Genomic DNA, 21,745 nt, shown 5'->3' with positions numbered 1-21,745 from the left:
AAAAATGAAAAGCACTTTTAATAAATTCTTGTTCTTTTTTAAAAAAAAAACTCCCTTCTTATTCGTATATGATAAAATTCAACTTACAGAAAAGAACAATAGGAACAATACACATGATTATCTTTGATCTGGATGCATCAGTAATTTTCAGAAATGTCTCAATTTTTTCAGCATATGAAATACATGACAGAAAATAATTCCAGAATACCTGCCACACCATAAAATTAGAAAAATAAAATGCAAGAATTACATCATCAGGTACAAATACCAACTCTTAAAACCATACATTAATCCCAAGAATACTGGTAACAATAACAATCATGCTGTACCTTGTAAGCTCTCAACAGTGTGAGATGGTCACTGTTACCAATGGCAAATTCTTTCCTCTTCTTATCAGCTTGATCTCGTTTATCAAATGGAGCAACCTGCGGGATATAAATATACAACAAAATCATGATCTCATCTCATTCTGAAGAGTCTCTATTTCACATGATTTCGATGAGTAGTAATGCGTCCTTGCCAGGTCTTCAAGTGCTTGGTATTCAAGCATATGAAGTACATTATATGTCAACTTATTGGATTTTCCAAGTCATTTCAGTTGCAATCTAGTGTATATAAAAATGAAATGGGTAATGGTGGACCCAACAGACAAGGATACAAAACACATCAAGGATCAATAAATGATACAAGAGGATACCTTGAATATACGAACAACTGGAAAGGAAAATAGCTAGGTAAGTTGGTATACCTTGCTCTTTTTCTTTCTAGTTAGTGTATATACAGTTTTGTTTAATGCTCCAAATGTCAATACATATCTAAATGGCACCATTATAACTCAACTGTAATGATCACTCCTTGAAACAACAGTACATAGTGCATTAACCATATACTAACATTCAATATGACAAATTATTTTATAGATTACATTTAATTGTTATGTAGGCTTTTTTTATCAAACAAACCTAATCTGCCTTTCTCAAAAAAATTATCTGAATCAATGAACCAACATACTCTATCCTGATCTGTCAATTCTTAAAAGAAAACAATCACTTACAAATGGAGATCTGAAACTGAGACTGGCAGCGATTGTGAGGACTGGATCCAGACACCGGAATATGGCTCCAAACAGCATCAATTTACCTATACGCACATCAACAGGTAGACCAGCTAAGTGATAGCCCAATGGAGTCAGATCCTGCACGAGGGATGCAAACAGAAAGTAATCACATATAAGTTGGTTAGCAGAGCCTTTATAAACTAAAATTTTGGTTCTGCATCTGGTAATTATGTTGCAAATGTAGCACACAACACAAGATTCAAGAATTGTGTTGTTAAACACTGCAGAGTTCTATCAAAGTACTAAAGAAAGTCACCTTGGAAAAAAAGTTGGATTAATTGTATCATACATCAAGTGCACATACAATTTCTAGCAAAGGTAAACTGATAGACAACCAAGTGCTCCAAACATTACTGTATGTATACAACTTGTATAACCTATCCATGCCAACACCCTTTTGAAAATGTCCCAAAGAGATTATACCCAAAGAGTACCAACTGAAAATTGAGCCATTTTAAATCTGGGAGTTTCCTTCAAAGATATACAGAGTTAGACTTAAGTAAAGACTTTATTGATGGCTTATACAAAATAAAGCTTACAATATAACCCCTTAATTAGATTCTCACACTAGACTAGTTTTGCTGATTTCTTACAGTCATGTAGTAGTTACCTAAATCTGCCATTTTGGTTTGTTGCTCATGGAGGGCAAATAGTGAACCCCAAGCTTTATTTGCCAAGAGCCCGAAATTGTATCATAATTTGCGTCTTCAAGCTTGATTGTTACAAAGGTTTGCGCACTCAACGCCAACAACCATGTCCAAGTTTGAATCCAAGTTTGCTGGGCACATAGCAAAATTATACAGAGGTTCGCTATTTGCCCTCCTTGACCGACACACAAACATGGTCATACTAAAACCTCATTAAGTATACCAGATAATATCAAACGGAATCAGCCCAGCGGGTCAGTTGCCCCATGAAGTCTGGTGGCTCCAGACGCAACATCGCAAAAAAGTAAATTCCAGTATTTGATTTAATTCCAAAGTTTTTACAGAAAGAAGCAAGAGTTCTCAGTAAGGAAATGCAAAAATTGTCTTGGTTTAGTTCTACTTTTACTCTTTGTCATATACTTAGCCCTACCATTACATACAGTACATTATAGAAAGAGAGTATTTAACTTTAACTGCAAGTTATTTCTTCCTACCTGTGCAGCATTGAGTGCTCCAAGATCTTGTAATCTGTGTATGGCATCATCAATATGGGTTGCAACCGGTGGCTCTAATAACCTCTCAAGAACTTCCTGAATAAGAAGCATAAAAATATGTAAAATCATTATGATCAATATTCTCCTCTCATCAGATTGGCCTTTAAAAACAGATAGAAATAGGTGGGAAATATCAAAAGTTACTGGAAAATACCCCCAGGATGATTTGTGGATATTTGCCTTGCATACACCAATTGCCGTAGTGGTCTGAAATGCACATTTAACAAGCCTGTTACTTATCACTATTAATAATTACAATAGCATCATAATGTACTGATGACCAGCACCTGTTCTGGCTGCCTGGTACTTTATGTACAGCTATTTTAGAAATCACAAATTCTGTGATTTACAAATGGTGTGTATGCCACAGCTGTCATAAGGTACATATATGTTGTAATGTGTCACATAATCTTATGTACTCAGGCAGACATGGGCGAGACAGGTGGGCAAACAAAATAAGCAACTCAATTTAGCAACCGAAAAGTCTGAATTTATAATAGAATGACCGCTTACCTTGACTGATTTGCCTTTGAACATATCTAGCAGTTTGATTCTCAGTACAAGCTGTTCCAACGGAGCTCTCTGGATTTCTGTTTGTATTAAAAGAATCATATACATATTCAATATTCCTATATTATAGCTGGATTTTAGGTCAAATGCTCTGTGCATTTAAATCTGTAGTAAATTATGCAGTGTTTCAAACAAAAAGTTGGCAATTTGTTCCAATTCACCGTAGTTGACCACTGGTTTTTTTTTAATGTCTTGGGTAGATCACTCAGCGTTGAAGCACTGCTCTCCTATGATGCCCTGGACCATGGTGGGTGTACAAAGATCTTACAGCCATTTCCGATCAGGGTAACACCTGGCTGTTTGTACTGTACAAACAGCCAGGCGTTACCCTGATTGGAACTGGCTGTAAGATATTTGTCATCCACTGCATCTGCCACAAAGTTCAATTGCAGTAATGGATAGAGCGGATAATTGAATACAAATTTTTGCCCTCGCCGGGGATCGAACCAGGCACCTCCTGTACCAGAGTCAAAAACCTTTTTGCACTGGGCCATGCTGGTCTCTAAATTCATTTATGACTTGAAATGTGGCACAAGTAACTCCATTATATGCTGCTATATGGATGTGACTAAAATGCAAAAACATTGATTGATGCCCTACCTGGAATAGGCTGGTCCCTTAGATGCTGCTCGTATGTATGGCTTGTAAACAAGTGAAAACACACACCCTCTGTTACTCTTCCTGCTCGACCACGTCTCTGTTGAGCATTAGCCTTAGATATCCAGGTGATATCAAGACTCTCCATTCCTTTGGACGGATCATACCTGTGTAGGAGGGAAATGGAAAAATTAATTATGTTGTACAAGTCATTTTCCCAAAGATGTTATGTTTTTAGTATACATACGGTTAACGAAATTCTATAAATGTTTTAAAAAAAACATATTAACTGTAACAGAACACCAAATTTGACATGTGAACTGAATTTGACTGAAGTCTAACAGCATGATTTATAATGAAATTTTTGTATCTTGAAAATGTTTCCTATTCAGTAAAACATTATATAGTGAATACATCAATATTTTAAGTTGATATTGTCCAGTTGGGTCTGAATCCAAACATGTTCATGCCAAAATGAACATTTTGGAAGGGACATAAAATGATTGTGAGCAAAGAGAGGACATTTCTTTCAGGGTAAACAGTTTGGTTCTCCGTACCTATAGAAACTATAAGATATCAAATACACCATGATAACTCCCCTGTGGAGTGCATTAATCAAGTTTTATGCTAATATAGTTTCCATTAACCCACAATCACAAACCTTTTTTCTTTCATTTTGCCAGCATCAATAACAAATACAACATCATCTATTGTAATAGACGTCTCTGCTATATTGGTTGCTATGACGATCTTGGTGACTCCTTCCTTGGGTCGTACAAAAGCTGCATTCTGGTCCTCACTTGAAAGCGAAGAATGCAAGGGAATTATCTTGTACCTGTGAATAAAAACAAACACAAACAAGTTTTCTACTCATTAAGATTTGTACCTGTGACTTTTGTGAGCTCAATTTTGTTTTACTTCACTGAACCTAATTCTTTTACTCCTTCATATAATTATACACGAAATTAGGGTTAGGGTTACATAATGTAGTTTAGGGTTAGGATTAGGGTTAGGATTAGGGTTAGGGTTAGGATTAGCTTACACGAAATAATTACATGAAAGATCGACCCTAATTCTTTTACTTAGTGTGAAAGGCGTTTTTTTTTTAAATTTTAAAATGGTAAACACCCCTGGTTCTCATATATTTAATATTATGATCATCAGGATCATCCTCTATTTTCCTTCAGGAAATTTAATGTACTTTTATAGGAATATGGGAAGGGGTATATATTATAGAATTTCTTGTCCTGTGGAAATTGTAAGGCTTGAACATGTGTCTTATAGAGAATTTAAAGCGTGATTTGGGGGTGAAACCTACGATGTGGTACTCCATGGTCACCTCATCATATTTGCTGCTTGAAATACTTCTGTTATCAAGATTGTAAAGTGGCAAGAATTCACAAGAAACTCTGCCGTTGGACTAGTGATGATACATCCAACCTACTTACTGTTTTTGTGCTTTGGGTCCACAGAGTGAGGCATTGAGTTGTTCATATAGTGATGTTATTTCAGCAAGGCCAGGTAAGAAGATCAAGATGGCTCCACTGCTAGGATACTGTGGGGACAAGCAGATTGCACATGTGAGATTAAAAGGGCAAATATACAAAAAATCATGTAAATACTGCACAATCTTATTTCTTAATGAGGACTTGTTAGTGGACCTGGATGAAGAAGAGGCTACTGATGTTGACGCCGTCTTAACCAACCATTGTGGTGAAAGACTGTTCTGCTTTGCCTACACTTTAAAGAGATGGTTTCAAGGCATCTGGGATGTTAGAACTTAAAATTGTTGAAGACTATATTGTTGTTAAAAAAATACATGTATTTGTGTGGTATGTTACTACAATACTTGTAGGTTGTCAATACCGTATTTAGTTAAATAAACGCCCAGGGGCGTTACATTTCCGGGGGTCAAGGTCAATTTTAGAACGATAATCCCCGTTAAAATCATTAGGTAAACTTTAAACTCACGCTAAAATGACGAACTATGAACTAGAAACACTGACTTCTGGTTCACTTCCGGGTTTCCAATCCAGATTTTCACCAATTATTGACGCTATTATTGACCATGTGGGCAACTTGGTAAGCTTACTACACAAGATAGCATGGTAATATCAGCATTTTTGAAACATCTTGGTTGAAAAAAGTGGTGGGGGCGTTTAGTTGGGGGACGACTATTTGACGAAATACGGTATATCCCTGTGTCATATCAAATCTGTGTCAAAGTGTGACATACAAATAATTTTATATTTGCATTTATACTGGCAACTCTCATTACTATATATATTACTAGCTAAAGCAGAGAGTATCTACTTAATTTCTGACATGCTAGATCCTGTGGTTGCACTCCTCTGGGTAGACTCTTATGTTGTTTATGACACTGATGTACAGACTGCAAGTAGGAAGCAAGAAGACCTAAAGAACTCCCTCAAAGGTATTTTGGGATATGTCATGACAATATTGGTATCTGATCTGCTATTGAGAAATGAAGATCTGCAAGACCCATTATCAACAATAAATGTTCATTAAGGGCTGGGGCAGGCTTCCCGTTAGTGTGCGTCATTGCGTCCAGACGCGTATTTTACACATTTGGACGCAAGTTCACATGGCTAATCAAGTATTTTATGTCCATGTCACATGAATGTGGGCGCAGACAAAACTTCAAATTTTATCATTAATTGATGATAAAAATAAGAAATTTTTATTCTTTTATATTTTTAAGATAATAAAAGCCCCAAAATTTTGACCCACCAGCTGAGAATTGAAGTAAATTCTGCAATATTTGTAAATGCAACGTCAGGAAATCGTGCACTTTTTGCATGCTTTCCGGACGATCGCTGTTTGTTTGATGGCTGGGAAAGTCCCGATTGATTTGTTTACAAGTAAGCACGTGCCGCTAACGTTTATTTAATTATTTATCACAACCTGACAATATTCAATTTTTAATATTTTAAGTTTATTTTCTCATAAATAATCTAGGTTTCCTTTATTAGTATTATTGTTACGATGAATAAAAGCAATTTTAAAGAAAAAATCGAAATGATAACCCTTTTTCGTATTATTTTTTGCATCGCGTGATTAAGCTTTTGTAGCATCAACACCACGTTAATTTTAAAAAGAATGCGGAAGTGAAAGTACTGAACGAAAATTGCTCAAGATTGACAGACTTTGCTCATGTTTTTGCACCTGTTTTTGACCACGCTTTGGACCAAAACTGACACAGAAATGAGAAAAATTATCATAGCGAATGGAGATGGAATATCACGGCGAAAATGCACTTTTATTTTTTTTAACAATCAACATTTGATGAGGTGTAGACCGGAATGCGTGTGTATCGTCATAATCGTGAATTTCAGATGGACGCATTTAAAAATCTGTCTGGGCGCAAGTTTTTGCAACCTCGTCAGCAAACTTGCGCCATTACGGACGCACATTTTAAAACCTTAACGGGAACCCTGGGCTGGGGTATGAACGTTTGGACAGTATTTATTGTGGGACATTAGAGCACATCAGACATATCGAATTGCATTCTGAATACGAAGAATGTCCTTCTGATATCAAATAATTTTGATTTTTGAAATTCGCAATGTAATACACATTTTATGGCAAATCATTAAAAATTGATATTTTTGATATTTAACAGTACTTGAAGTAAACTTAATAAATCTGATGATTTATACTTAAAGTGTATGTAGGTGGGATGAAAAGCCCACGATCAATTGAAAATTTTGACCTTTCGTATTGAAGATATGGATTTTTTTCCCAAAACACCAACAAAAAATAGGTCTTTTTGGGAAAAAATCCATATCTTCAATATAAAAGGTCAACATTTTCAATTGATCGTCGGCTTTTCCTCCCAGCTACATACACTTTAAGAATATATCATTAGATTTATAAAATTTATTTCGAGGACTGTTATATATCAAAAATTTGAAAAATATCAAATTTTAATAATTTGTCATAAAATTTGTATTATATTGTGAATTTCAAAAATTAAAATTATTTGATATCAGAAAGACATGCTTCAGATTCAGAATGCAATTCGATACGCCTGAGGTGCTCTCATGTCCCACAAAAAATATTGTCGAAACGCCATAAACGCTCATTCTAGATCCCTTAAAGCTGCCTAGATGAGTTCCAATGTACCTTTCCTCCTGGAGTGGAAACCTTTTGTTTTTCTGAACAATATTGATAAGTTGGCATTGGCTAGTAAAAGCATATTAATAGCCGGATGATGATGTACATGATCATATATCTTTAAAAATTTACTATCAGGCAAAATATATCAAGTCTTTCTTTAATTATTTTCTTTCTTTCGGTTATGCTATTGAATAAACTGAAGGCCATTCATATCGAGCATACACCTTCAAGTGAAGATGAGTAAGAGGCAGACAGTTATTTGCAGGGTTTCTTCGAATTCGCAACAAGAGTGGTGACTTCTAAAGTTCCAATGAAGGTTAAGCGATATTTTGAGATTTGCGACACCTATGAAGTGTCAAGTTCAACAACTGATCCTCTTTGTTTCTGGGCAACAAATGCAACCCAGCTTGCCAGTCAATTTATACTAGCAACAAATTTAAAGGTGTTGCCTGTTACTGAATGAATTGAAGGGCATCCACATTGTGCATACACCTTCAAGTAATGAGGAAGAGGCCATGGACACCAGCATCAGGGACAGACAGTTATTTGCAGGGCTTCATCGAATTCGCAACAAGAGTGGTGACTCCTCAAGTTCCGATGGACCATTTATTAAGTAATATTCTGAGATTTGCGACACCTACAAAGCCTCAAGTTCAACAGCTCATCCTCTTTGCTTCTGGGCAACAAATGCAACCCAGCTTGCCAGTCAATTCATACTAGCAACAAATTTAAAGGTGTTGCCTGTTACTGAATGAATTGAAGGGCATCCACATTGTGCATACACCTTCAAGTAATGAGGAAGAGGCCATGGACACCAGCATCAGGGACAGACACTTATTTGCAGGGCTTCATCGAATTCGCAACAAGAGTGGTGACTCCTCAAGTTCTGATGGACCATTTATTAAGTAATATTCTGAGATTTGCGACACCTACGAAGCCTCAAGTTCAACAGCTCATCCTCTTTGTTTCTGGGCAACAAATGCAACCCAGCTTGCCAGTCTATTCATACTAGCAACAAATTAAAGGTGTTGTCTATTTTTGAATGAATTGAAGGGCATCCACATTGAGCATACACCTTCAAGTGAAGATGGGTAAGAGGCCATGGACACCAGCATCAGGGACAGAAGGGATTCATCGAATTCGCAACAAGAGTGGTGACTCCTCAAGTTCTGATGGACCATTTATTAAGTAATATTCTGAGATTTGCGACACCTACTAAGCCTCAAGTTCAACAGCTCATCCTCTATGCTTCTGGGCAACAAATGCAACCCAGCTTGCCAGTCTATTCATACTAGCAACAAATTAAAGGTTGTCTATTTTTGAATGAATTGAAGGGCATCCACATCCAGCATACACCTTCAAATGAAGATGGGTAAGAGTAAAGCCATGATTTTTCTGTGTTACAAAATTTAAATTCTGTGTTACAAATTAGATGATTCCGTGATTTTCCATTTTACATTATAAAGCACTGAAAAGTGCATACATTCCCATACAAGCATGTTTTTAAAAGTGTAATTTGTCTTATATAATTATATGTACCTTTTTACTGTAGGCTCCCATCAACATCCCCATTAAAATTAAGCGTCATCAATTGTCTTGTGTGTACTTCCGATAGCTGTATCGGACAGAATCTTGCATCGTAGGCCTAGAATAAATGCTAGAATGGATTGTTTAATGGTTGTTTACTGCTAAATTATCACTTTTCTTTGTTTTTTTTGCAAATCAACACAAAAGTTAGACATTTTACACAGATTTTCACTACTTTGTGGCATTTTCAAATTTCTGTGAGCAAACCCTGAATTCTGTGAATTTTTCTGTTTTTCCGTATCACGGAGAAATCATGGCTTTAGGTAAGAGGCCATGGACACCAGCATCAGGGACAGTCAGTTACATGTCTTTGCAGGGCTTTATCCAGTTCACAACAAGAGCTGTGACTTCTCAAGTTGGACAGGTTAAGTACTATTTTGAGATTTGCGACATCTATATAGCGTCAAGTGATCATCTTTGTTTCTGGCAACAAATGCAACCCAGCTTGCCAGTCTATTCAAACTAGCAACAAAAGGTGTAGTATGTGTGTACATTATCTATGGTTTTCCATTTTATTTTTCTTAAAACTTTGTGCCAGACAGTGAGGTGACCATGATATACATGTCTGATGGAATGTACCTTTTCACGTTTGCCCAGTTTAGTACATGAGTACTTTTAGTAACTGTCAGTTACTTGTTGTAACTGTTGTAAATGTCAATTGGTATTCTTCATTAAAGTTAATATATTAAATGTGCAGTTTGTGATTGACAGCCTCCACCATGTTTGTGTTAATTGCTTTTTATTACTCTTAAAACTTGTGACAGTTTATACCAAAGTGACCAGTGTACAATGTATATGTATGGCAAGGTAATCAGAACAAAAGAAGGTCCCACAGCCAGCGTAAATACGCACATGGGGTTCCAATTGGCTAATTGAATCACATCATCATCACATCCGCACCTCATTCGCTGAACAATTTGCACAACATCACATGACCCAGGCGTAATCTAGTTCTCTTAATATGATAATCAGGTAGAGCAGTCTGGCAGAGTGAAAGGACCTTACCGAATACTACAGCCATCACAAACTACATGCAGTACAGATCAATTTGATTGCACAGGTATCAGCAGGGCAGCGGAAAATAATTTCCTTTCTGGGAACGTGAACTACTGTTTGAGCCGGAGCGCGAGTATGAACGGGTGGGGTCCAGGGGCGAAGCCCAACGGGGGTCCAGACAGGGGCCAGCCGTTGTACGAATTACAAGTCAGGTAAAACATTTTGCAAAAGTTATACCAAACATCTGAAAATTCAAATATGAAAGAAAAAAAATTCTGAGAAACGTGACCTTATTTTTCAGATTTTTTTGGTGGGAAAATATGTGTTTTCGGCATCATTGCCAAGCTCACCAAGTCAACTTAATTTATGACAACCCCCCCATGTGATGACTCACGCTACGCCATTGTCAGTGGCGTGGCGTCATAAAACACCGGGGCACGTGCCCCCATCGATCTGAAATTTTTAAAATCCCATAGGAAAATTGCGAAAAACGGCTTGTGCCCCTCCAATCAGACCCGGTGCCCCCCCAATGTGATGACCCACGCTACGCCACTGCCATAAGTCGAGTTACCTCCAACTTAATTTGATAACATCTTGATCAGAACAGAATTCTACATAACATATATCTGAAAATGACTCAACATTTTAGGTCTACTTTTTGAGAAAATTAGCGCTATATAAAACAGCCAGATTCTCCTGTGTGGCATCCGACTGCTAACCGTGTTTTGACATTGTGTGTTCATGCGCACATAATCGTAAACATCACTCAAATTGTTGTGTTTTCATTTCAAATTGGTAGAGATCATATTCACAAGATCTAGCAAATACAATTTTCAACACTAAAATTGTTAATATTGTACCGATTTTGCACAATTTTTATGCAAAGTTGGGACTATATAGCGGATTTTAGTGGTATGAACCGTTAAAAAACAAGATGGCAGTTAGACTCTACCGCATTTATTTTCTGGGATCCCAGCGGTGTATACGATCGTCTGATCTGGAGCTCCTGTTGACGCAGCAGCGTTTTTTTGTTTTAGAGACTACAGTGGATCGAGTCATACAAAATTTAAAATCAACAAATTAAAAGGCATCTGTTTATTTTCATACTGTGTTTACATATATTCCTGCCCGGCGTTCAATTTTATTGATCAGTTATCCTCAAAGTTCGCAGAAATATATTTTACAAGAGATGGTGTTCACAGAATATTTTCAGATCTGCAGGCAAATGGTATTAAAAGATAAAAATGTTTCAAAATATTTTTCCCCTCTTGATTTTTGTCTGCGACTATGAATTTTTTTCTGGGAACGCCGGTACCACGATACCATGCATTTCGTAGCCTGGGTATCAGAGATACTAAGAATATCTAAATGGTGCTTAATAAAATTCAAATATAAAATATTGTTTAACTTTGATATCCACACATATGTGATCAATCAATTGAGAGGCCGGTGACCTAGAGCATTGCACTATGTTACCAGAACTCCATATGTTAAACAGTGTTTCCAGGCCATCATAATATAACTGCACTAATACACAAGGCTGACCATAAATGGGGACCAAATTAAAACAGTCACAGTCTACCTGTGACTTAATGAGGTATTAATTACAAGGTCCACATGTATGTAGGTTTAACTCTATATGGAAACTGTTATAATGAGATTGTGCTATTCCAATTGAAATCCATACATCCCCATAAAGAAGACATGACCTTAATCTTCCACACAGGGGGTGTAGATTTCAAATGGAGCCACCCATTCAAGTAACCCCATTTGAAATTCATGCCCCCTGTGTGGAAGATTAAGGTCATGTCTTCCATAGGGGGTGTATGGATTTCAACTGGAATTGAACATTCTACTCAAAACGTAGTAGAACCACTTAACACACGCAAAACCATTTAACAACAACACAGGGACTTGCAGCTAAGAAGCGTACACCCTAGAATTCTACAATTGACCTTCGCAGCCAGGATCGGCTCTCCTGAGTTTCATACGGGCTACAAGACAATTAGCAATAAGTTCCTTGTGCGGGGGAATTTGAATCCAATCCAATTTTTAACACGCGATAACACACAGATAATAATGGTTAGCGACAAGCTGTCTCCGACTCCTGCTGGAAGTCATTAATTCCGATCATTAATAAACCCCTTACCAAGGTGGCCACTGGACATCATCATATCCAAAAGTCTCAAGCATATTAATATTATCTCACAGTTTATTAGTTATACCTACCTCATGCTTTCCAGACACTATCCATTTGACAAGTTCTTCTATCAGGTCATTGTTGATCTTGTCTTGGTCCATGGTTGCCAAAGTTTTGATGGTAGTCTTCCTGTAGTCTAGATATTGCAAAATTAATATCTGGAATAATTGATTGGTGCTTGAATAAGGGACAGAGGGTGTGGTTAGTGCAAGAACGTTGAATCTGCATTTTTGGGATTTTCTGGGAGAAGCATTTATGTGTTTCAATTTTGCTATTCTTTGTTTTTAAACATGTTGTCTAATTAAAATTGTATTAATTGCTTTTAAGACCAGTAATATAGCTTAAAACGTGCATTTACCTATATTCTTATAATCTATTAAATACTCAATTTTACTCAAAATGTTAGTTTTGACATTCTTGCAATGACCCCATCAAAAGGATACCACATTCACATGTTGACTGCTCAGTACCAGAAGTGGGCAAGTGCAATAGTTGCCATGTGTAGCTAAGTGCAATATACTGTGTGTAAATTGCCACATGTTCACATGGCAGCTATTACACTTACCCACTTCTGGCATTGAGCAGTATACAAATACAACATGTTTTGAGGGGAAGTAGTCAAAACTACTGGTCCCGAGGTGATGGATGATTTGACTACTTCCCGCGCCAGCGAGGGAAGTAGTCAAATCATCCAACACCGAGGGACCAGTAGTTTTGACTACTTTCCCGAAATAAAACATGTTGTATTTGTTTTACTATACCTCATAAATATTTTCACTATCACGGTAAGATCGTAAACAAAAGTCAAGCACACACCAGCCAATGTGCCGGCCGGCATGGTAAATAAGCTTAATATTTTGCTTACCTGATTTTATTGGAGGATTTCTGTTCAATCAATCTACATTTTGACCTATATTATTAGAATTTTCTTTTTAACATTCCATAAATAACATTTTGTTTCATAAAACGTCAAATTTGTGTGTTATTTTCCATCGGTATCTCGGCAAAATAACTGCAGCAGACGCCATTTTCACGATAAACGCATCTGCAGAATCGCCGTTGTGTAGCATAAATGCTACGTCAAAAGGAACGGTGACGCGTGGGGTCGATACACCGTGTGGTAGTAGGGTGCAGAAGTTTTCCTACTTCCCAAGCGTGCCGTAATTGCACAGGCGCGGGAAGTAGTCAAAATACCGTACTTTCGGACGCTGGCGTTATTAACCAATAAGATGTATGGATTACCTAATAAATATTTATGAGGTATAGTAATTGATGTTATGAAATTATGACCTAAGTTGATGCTGAACTCAAGTTTTAAAGGTTTAAGAATCCATTTCATAATTCACATTAGCAATGTGAAAAGTATCACTGAGGTTTCTGCCTACCAGAAACACACAATTTTTGAGGCCATACACACTTCTATATCTTAAATAGATTCTGAAGTGAACACAAATTACAAATCTGTCCCATTTGGATACAAAATTGTAATTTTTTGGTAACTTTTCCCTCATTTTTAAAAATCAACCATGAATGATTACAGCACTTGGCTTTTTTTTATAGATTTTTCCCCAAATGTTAAAAAACACAGCGCTGCAAATAACGCAATTGCCTATTTGTAGCAGCCCTATACTATTCTATGAGGCATTGTTATACATATTATGAAACACTAGAGCAATGCAACTCAAAATTTTGGAAACAAATAGTTTTAATGGTAGGCCTCGATGTAAGGTAGAAAACACACTATAAAAGAAATCTTTAACAATAAAAATAAAATCATTTGAATATTTTTTATTTTCCTGAATATCCTCTATTTTCCCAAATCAGACAAATTTCTCACCTTCATATCTCAAAGCCATTTGTGTGACAGTCAGATTCCAATCTTTGATCCTATCTTCTGGATAGGCCACATGTAATGTGGCTAATGCATCCTCTATCTCATTCTCCATACCTACAAAGTTGCCTTTTTGAAGCTGTCTAGCCGTGTTCTCTGAGGGCGCTGCATTGCTTCGTTTGATGGGCCGGGAGTAAAAGGAGTCCTCTTCTAACTTATACCTACAGGAATAATATCAATTATTTTCAAATGAAATTCTTTTGAATAGTTATAGTGAAACAATGTACTCATACTCCCAATTCTTTCATGACCGGATTTCTATTGCTGCTGCCCCCAAAGGTACACTTTTGCCCAGCTACTTTGTGGCTACTCTAGGGTACCAGTGCAGTACCAATCCAGTACCAGTGTGTGTACAGTATGTGTGATTCCAATGTGTGTATGTGTACTCTAGAGTACTCACACAGGTACTTTAAAGTACCAATTAAGTAGCTGTGTGGTAGTGTCCCGGGGGTAGTGTACCTCTGGGGACAGCAGCAATCTGGTAACATTATCAGTTACTAGTGCACATGCATAAGTTGGTGATACATCACCATTATACTGCCTCAATCGATAGCAATGAAACTTGTTACTAGATCCAAAATTCTACAGGCAAATCTGTACTCCTCGTATAAGTTAACATCAATGTGGACGTAGCAGGTATGAGAAAAAACCTGAAAGTGTTTGAAAAATCTTGAAGAAACATTTGAAATTGGCCCAACTTACTTTGACATTTCAATGGCATCCTCCAGAAAGAATGACTCCACAGGAAATGTCTTGCCTGTAAAAATACAAGCAATGCAATGGTGTGAGATAGTTTGACTGATAATTATGTTGTTGTATTCACTTTGTAGCACTGCAAATGAAATCTGCTACAAATAAAGTAATATGGACCATAATACAATAGCAAAGACCAGCTTCCGAAATTACACATACATGTCTAGAAACTGTAACCAACATGCAAGTTTTCGAGAGTTAAAGAGGAAGCCCCGCCAGAGCAGTGCTTCTGGAGTGAACCAAACCTGCCTGTTTATCAAATTAATCAATCACAATTGACAAGTGGCTTAGCTAATGCCTATGTTTATACCACGCCAGGGTGATTTGTTTGGCAACATTTCCAAACATGATCAAGGACATTTCACTCCCGGAAGGTTTGGTTCACCCCAGAAGAACTGCTCTAGCTGGGCTTCCTCTTTAACCCTACCATACTGGGCTAGTGTAATTGAATAAAATATCAGCGTTTAAAAGTTTGTAAGTAACTTGCGCGGTATGGAACAATTTTCAAATTTGGTTTACCCATACTGGACCTTTCATGGAATGTCATCCCTGTATCCTTATATATATTATAGAAAATCTGCAAGAGTGCAGGGGCCTGTAGGTTTATTTATTTACCATAGCATTATCAATACTGACCTGGGATTTCAATGACAGGACCATCGTCAAAGTAGCCGGAAAATAACTCTGCATTGAGTGTGGCACTCATCAGAATCACTCTCAAGTCTCGTCTCTTTGGCAATAGATCTCGTAAAACCATCATCAAGAAGTCACTGAAAAGATTTAACATTTGGTTCAGACTATTAGTATATAGACAATTTTTTAACAGTTTCGCCGAAAACAAGTTTCATGTACGGAAGGGAACTTCGCAGCACTACTCTTTTATCTGTTTTATGATTTTTCCGTTTTTATAAAATGATTATACTGTATAGCTACTAGGAAAGTTACTATTCCAACATCAGTATCTATGCCGCATATATCGATATATAATAGAAAAAGCTGCTCTACTGCTCTCATCTGCACTCAGCCACACGTGCTCCCAGTATCCATATGGTCTAAATTGATTCAACAAGGGTTAGTTTGTTTTTCGCATCCAAAAGGAAATTAGCTGCAGAGTGGATTCATGAAAATGTAGGCAAAATATGCAAATAAGCTCATTACTATTTATAAATATGCAAATAACATGACACAAAACTATACAGCACATCAAGCAACCATTATTCTATAACCACACAAGTCATGTTTGAAGGTGATTGATTATTGTGTTGGAGCTGCAGAGTGGATTATGAATTTGCTTCCACCCGGACAACCAGGCAGCCAAACAGCCAGCCAAACAGACAACCATTTGGGTGATAACATGAGCCCCACATGTGTGTGGGGGCCAAAAAGCTGCCCTGCTGCTCTAATCTTCTCAAAAGATGTCTTTATATGTAAACAAATACACAAGATTTTACATTTGACATCCTCCATATGGTCTTAATTAGTTCACCAAGGGTTAGTTTGTTTTTTGCATCCAAAAGGAAATTAGTGAATGCTCCAATTACAGTCATCCTCAATTTGATTTCTACCACATGTGAACTGGGATAACATCGGAATGAAAGACCTTCACTTTGTGTGATATAAGTAAACGTAACACCATATAGAAATTGTCTTACATGAATCACACAACAAATAACGCAATGTTATCCAAATGTCAAATTCTTAACAAGGATTTAAATTTACAACTTCATAACTATCAAAATATGAGAAAACATCAGCAACTTAAATTTTATCAATATGCTTTGTATAATCCCATTTCACTTCATGAATCACACTTCTTTCATAAAATCAAGTCAAAGCCAACTCTGCTATCATACCCGGCTGCTCATGGGAGATACATGTAGTGCTTAATTCAGGGGTGTGAGAGGCCTCAGACCAAAAAAGCTGAGAATTACTAAAAAAAAGCTGAAAAACAGCGTAAAAGCAGGGTAAAAACATCAAATATGGGCTGAAAATAAAAGAAAACGCGTAAATGTTAGCAATAAAAAAGCTGAAATCAGCTTAAAAGCTGAAATTTCACACCCCTGTTAATTGTTTCATCATGTGCAATATGACTGTGCTGTTAAGCAACACTTATTCTTTTTTAAGGGTAGACGAGGTATTGTTGGTCGAAGCAACCTAAAAATCGATTTTCATTATCTAGATCAATATATTATTAAAAAATAACACCTTCATGTTTTGCAAAAGTTCATTCTACAAATCGTATACTTTGCAAACTTGCTTAATTTATTGTTGTTAATGAGTAATCATGGGATGGAGTCATCTACGTTACAATACATGACACTGTAAGACCAGTTCGGCATGTTATCAGAGCTAAGTGGGACATTGACAACCTCATAAACTTATATGGTGAGGTACCAGATGTAGATGTGTCTTGAATTTTCATGGGTGAAAAAATCCACCATTTTGAAAACTGAACATTGTATATATTGTAAACTGAACATTGCATATTCTTCATAGTGTATCGACTTTTATACTGGCTACAAGGCCAACAAAATTAAATACAATTGATAATCTGCTTGCATACAACAGCCGTGATCATTACTTTTACAAGTACATTTTTTTGAGTATAGCACTTCATAGTTAATACTTCATATGTTTAATGCGTTGCTCACACCTAATGTATGCGTTATAAACGCCTGATTATTAATTATTCGTATTCTTACTTAAACTATTATATATATGCAATTGTATACTGTTTAAGATCGATTTGGTTCCTGTTGCATGCAGTGCAGGTATGACCACTTTCTATGATTTAATTGATTTTATCAAAGTTATTTATATCATTGAAATAGTGAAGACAGTTTATCTTCAAATTTAAGAAGTTTCTTTCCTGCTATATAGGCCCTATACGTAGTTGGAAATTTACATTTTATCAATTTTTGTGTTGTTCTTTGTTCCTTTTTATGTTGGGTAAAGATGTATGTGTAAAGTGCTCAAAAACTATAAACCAATGTCACAAGATTATATCATGTAAAGTATGTAACGGTTATGTTCATAAAAAGTGTACCTTATTAAAACCAAAACAACTGAAACTTCTAAATCCCAAAGAATGGATTTGTCAGAAGTGCAGTAGACCTTTTGAAAGTTGCAACAACTCAAATTCTGATATTGAAAATGAAGTAAACGATTTAAACCAGTCCCCGCACGTTAAAAATATATCGGATATAGACTTAGAAAAATATGATAATATGATTTTTAATCCCTTAACTTTGGATTGCAATTTGAATAATAAAAACTATAATGATTTTGTAGATAGTGTAAACTGCTATACGCATGAATGCTCATATGTTACCCCTGCACAGTTCTGTTCAGACCCTGATGCAAGTCGTGGAAAATTTAATATACTAAATGCCAATATCAGAAGCTTGTCTAAAAATTTTGAAAAACTCAAAACATGTTTAAATACATTGAACCAAAATTTCAGTGTAATTGGTATCTCCGAGACTCATTTGAACGATAAACCACACGACTACTTTAATATTCATGGATATAATTTGGAGTATATGAACAGGACTGGTCGGGAAAAAGGTGGTGCCTGCATGTATGTTTCTGATAAAGTAAGGTATAAACTCAGGAAAGATCTTTGTCATGCAAATTCAAATTTTGAATCTTGTTTTAGTGAAATTGAATGTAAATCTAAACAGAATGTTATAGTGGGAGTATTATACAGAGCACACACTTCAATCAATGATTTCATTACAGACATTGACCCTATTTTTAAGAAGTTAACTTCGGATAAAAAAGATATTTATATTATGGGCGATTTTAACATCGATTTGCTTAAAGTAGACATCGACAGACCTACTCATGATTACCTTGAACTTCTTTACTCCTATTCATTAATACCTACTATTTATAAACCAACTAGAATCACAGAATCAACTGCTACAATTATTGATAATATCCTTACAAATAATGACAATATTATCAAATCAACAATTATGGTTACTGACATAAGCGACCACTTTCCAACTACTTTATCGACCAACCTCGAGGTAGAAAATCAAAAGTGTAAAGGGAAAGACGTAATTTACAAAAGAAATCACAATAGTAAGAATATTGCTCAATTTAAAACAAGACTATCTAATGTTAAATGGGGTGAAATTCTTGATAATATTGATGCAAATGATGACTATAATAAATTCATTGACACATTTAATACGATTTACGATGAATGTATTCCGCTAAAGAAATGTACTGGTAATAGAAAAAAAGAACCAATATCGCCATGGATTACGAAGGGATTGTTAAAAAGTATAAATAAAAAGAATATGTTATATAAACAATACATTCAATCTCCAAACGACAAAAAATTTCAAATATTCAAAACATATAAAAATAAGTTGCAAATGCTTATTCGAAAATCAAAACGCATAAATACTTCTTCTCCAAGTTTGAGCATGCTAAAAATAATATGAAGCAAACATGGAAAACAATTAATAATATTATTGGACGAGGAAAGAAACAATCTGCACAGAGCAAATTTAAAGCTGAAGATGGCAGTTCTATTACCAATCCTAAAGAAATATCAAATCAGTTCAATGACTTTTTCGTAAATGTAGGCCCTAAGCTTGCATCAAGTATCCAAAACACAGGAAAGCAATATTTCGCTTATCTCAGTGAGAACAAAACCAGTAGTATGTATATGAAGCCTATTGTTGAATCCGATATTGTTAAAATAATTGATAAATTCGACATAAACAAAGGTGGAGGCCATGACAATATTGGCAATCTAATCATTAAAAAAGTGTGTAATGAAATTGCTAAACCTCTTAATATGATATTTAATTTGTCTATATCTACTGGGATTGTTCCTGATAAATTAAAAATAGCAAAAGTCATACCATTATACAAAAAAGATGATGCTGAGGCTTTCTCAAACTATCGTCCAGTTTCTCTCCTACCGTGTTTTTCAAAAATTCTTGAAAGGTTGGTTTTTAACAGTTTTACGGATTACATTGACAATAAGCGAATCCTTAATCCCAAACAATTTGGCTTTCTGTCAAAACATTCGACCTTTATGGCTGTAGAGCAAATGGTAGACAAAGTTACTGCAGCAGTTGAAAGAAATGAAACGACTATTGGAATATTTTTGGACTTATCAAAAGCCTTTGATACAATCGATCATAACATACTCTTACATAAATTAGAACACTATGGATTTCGTGGTATTGTGTTAGAATGGTTCAGAAATTATTTAAGTAACAGAAAACAGTATGTCTATTATAATTCTTATGAATCAGAATCACACGATATTATATGTGGTGTTCCACAAGGATCAATCCTGGGGCCACTTCTATTTATACTCTATGTCAATGATATAACCAATGCATCTAAAGTACTCAAGATTCGTCCTTTTTGCAGACGATACCACCATTTTATACTCCCATAAAAACGTAGAACGCCAGACAAACCTTGTTAATGAAGAGTTAAAGGAAGTAAGCAATTGGTTTAAAGCTAATAAATTGTCAATAAATGCTAACAAAACAAATTACATGATACTTGGCACACCCAAAATGACATCGATGAATCAAGACCTGCAAATCACACTGGATCACTCGGCTTTAGAAAGAGTGCATCAAACTAAATTCCTTGGTGTACTAATAGACGAATGTCTCACTTGGAAATGTCACATAGATTGCGATCTAGAACAATTTCAAGAAATGTCGGTGTCATGAATAAATTGAAACATTTTGTTCCAAATCGTATTTTATTTACACTTTATTGTACGTTAATATTGCCTTATTTGAATTATGGAGTACTATTATGGGGAAATACATGTAAAACTTACTTAAATAAAATTGTAAAAAAAAAAAAATGGGCTATTAGAACGGTGGCAAACGGTCACTACAGAGACCACACAGCGCCATTGTTTGCTAATTATAACATATTAAAAGTTGAAGATATGTACACACTGGAATTAGGTACATTCATGTACAGGTGCTCTATAAATGAGCTGCCCTGTTCATTTGATAATTATTTTACCAAACGTTCTGACATACATAACTACAAGACACGATATGTAAATGACCTAAATCTAACCAAAAATAAAAAAGTCTTTTCTGATCATGCCATACGTACAAGAGGTCCCATTCTTTGGAATTCTTAAGATAAAAATCTGAAAGCTTCAAAATCTGTTAAACATTTCCGTAATCAATTCAAAACAAAACTGATCTCCAAATATAATTAATCTTTTTCGTGAGCACCCCCCACTTCCCTTGTCTTTTGGTTATGTTATGTGATGTTGATTTATTTTGTTAATTTCATTTGATTTCAGGGAAAGGCTAACTTTCAGACCTTTTTGGTCTTCCAGCCTTTTCCTCCATATGTACCATGTTTATATATATATTTTTTATGTAATGTCTTTGATTTTTATGGAAATAAATAAATATGAATATGAATATGAATATAAAATATGAATATGAATATGAATATGAATATGAATATGAATATGAATATGAATATGTTATGTATGTTTTACAAAAGTGTTGTTGTTTCAGCCCTCTTTACAACGTAATTCAAGAACCGCAGCACCTATAAAAGTATATCTGTAATATTTTAATTCTTCTACACACTTGCTATGAATTGAGCAATGCAGTTTTTGCCAAAGCTCACTACCATTCGTAAGATGCTGTGAACTACCAAATCACAACA

The 21,745-nt window shown here is 35.7% G+C and overlaps 1 protein-coding gene across 1 annotated transcript in view; it reads right to left on the bottom strand.

Annotated features, from left to right (window-relative positions):
• The window catches only part of LOC140153737 (putative ATP-dependent RNA helicase DHX57), a 41,945-nt gene that overhangs the window by 6,177 nt on the left and 14,023 nt on the right, over nucleotides 1-21,745 (bottom strand). The window contains exons 9-19 of the mRNA XM_072176569.1: nucleotides 15,689-15,822; nucleotides 15,002-15,056; nucleotides 14,246-14,460; nucleotides 12,438-12,544; nucleotides 4,934-5,040; nucleotides 4,147-4,320; nucleotides 3,489-3,652; nucleotides 2,832-2,908; nucleotides 2,259-2,354; nucleotides 1,055-1,195; nucleotides 330-425 (exon numbers count right to left, since the gene is read on the bottom strand). Of these exons, the coding sequence (XP_072032670.1) occupies nucleotides 330-425; nucleotides 1,055-1,195; nucleotides 2,259-2,354; nucleotides 2,832-2,908; nucleotides 3,489-3,652; nucleotides 4,147-4,320; nucleotides 4,934-5,040; nucleotides 12,438-12,544; nucleotides 14,246-14,460; nucleotides 15,002-15,056; nucleotides 15,689-15,822 (1,366 nt within the window). The remainder of the gene's footprint in view (nucleotides 1-329; nucleotides 426-1,054; nucleotides 1,196-2,258; nucleotides 2,355-2,831; nucleotides 2,909-3,488; nucleotides 3,653-4,146; nucleotides 4,321-4,933; nucleotides 5,041-12,437; nucleotides 12,545-14,245; nucleotides 14,461-15,001; nucleotides 15,057-15,688; nucleotides 15,823-21,745) is intronic.

The sequence above is a fragment of the Amphiura filiformis genome, chromosome 5 (assembly GCF_039555335.1).
Source record: "Amphiura filiformis chromosome 5, Afil_fr2py, whole genome shotgun sequence".
Lineage (NCBI taxonomy): Eukaryota > Metazoa > Echinodermata > Ophiuroidea > Amphilepidida > Amphiuridae > Amphiura > Amphiura filiformis.
Note: the sequence above shows the minus strand (reverse complement) of the source record. Positions and strands in the feature narration are given on the sequence as shown.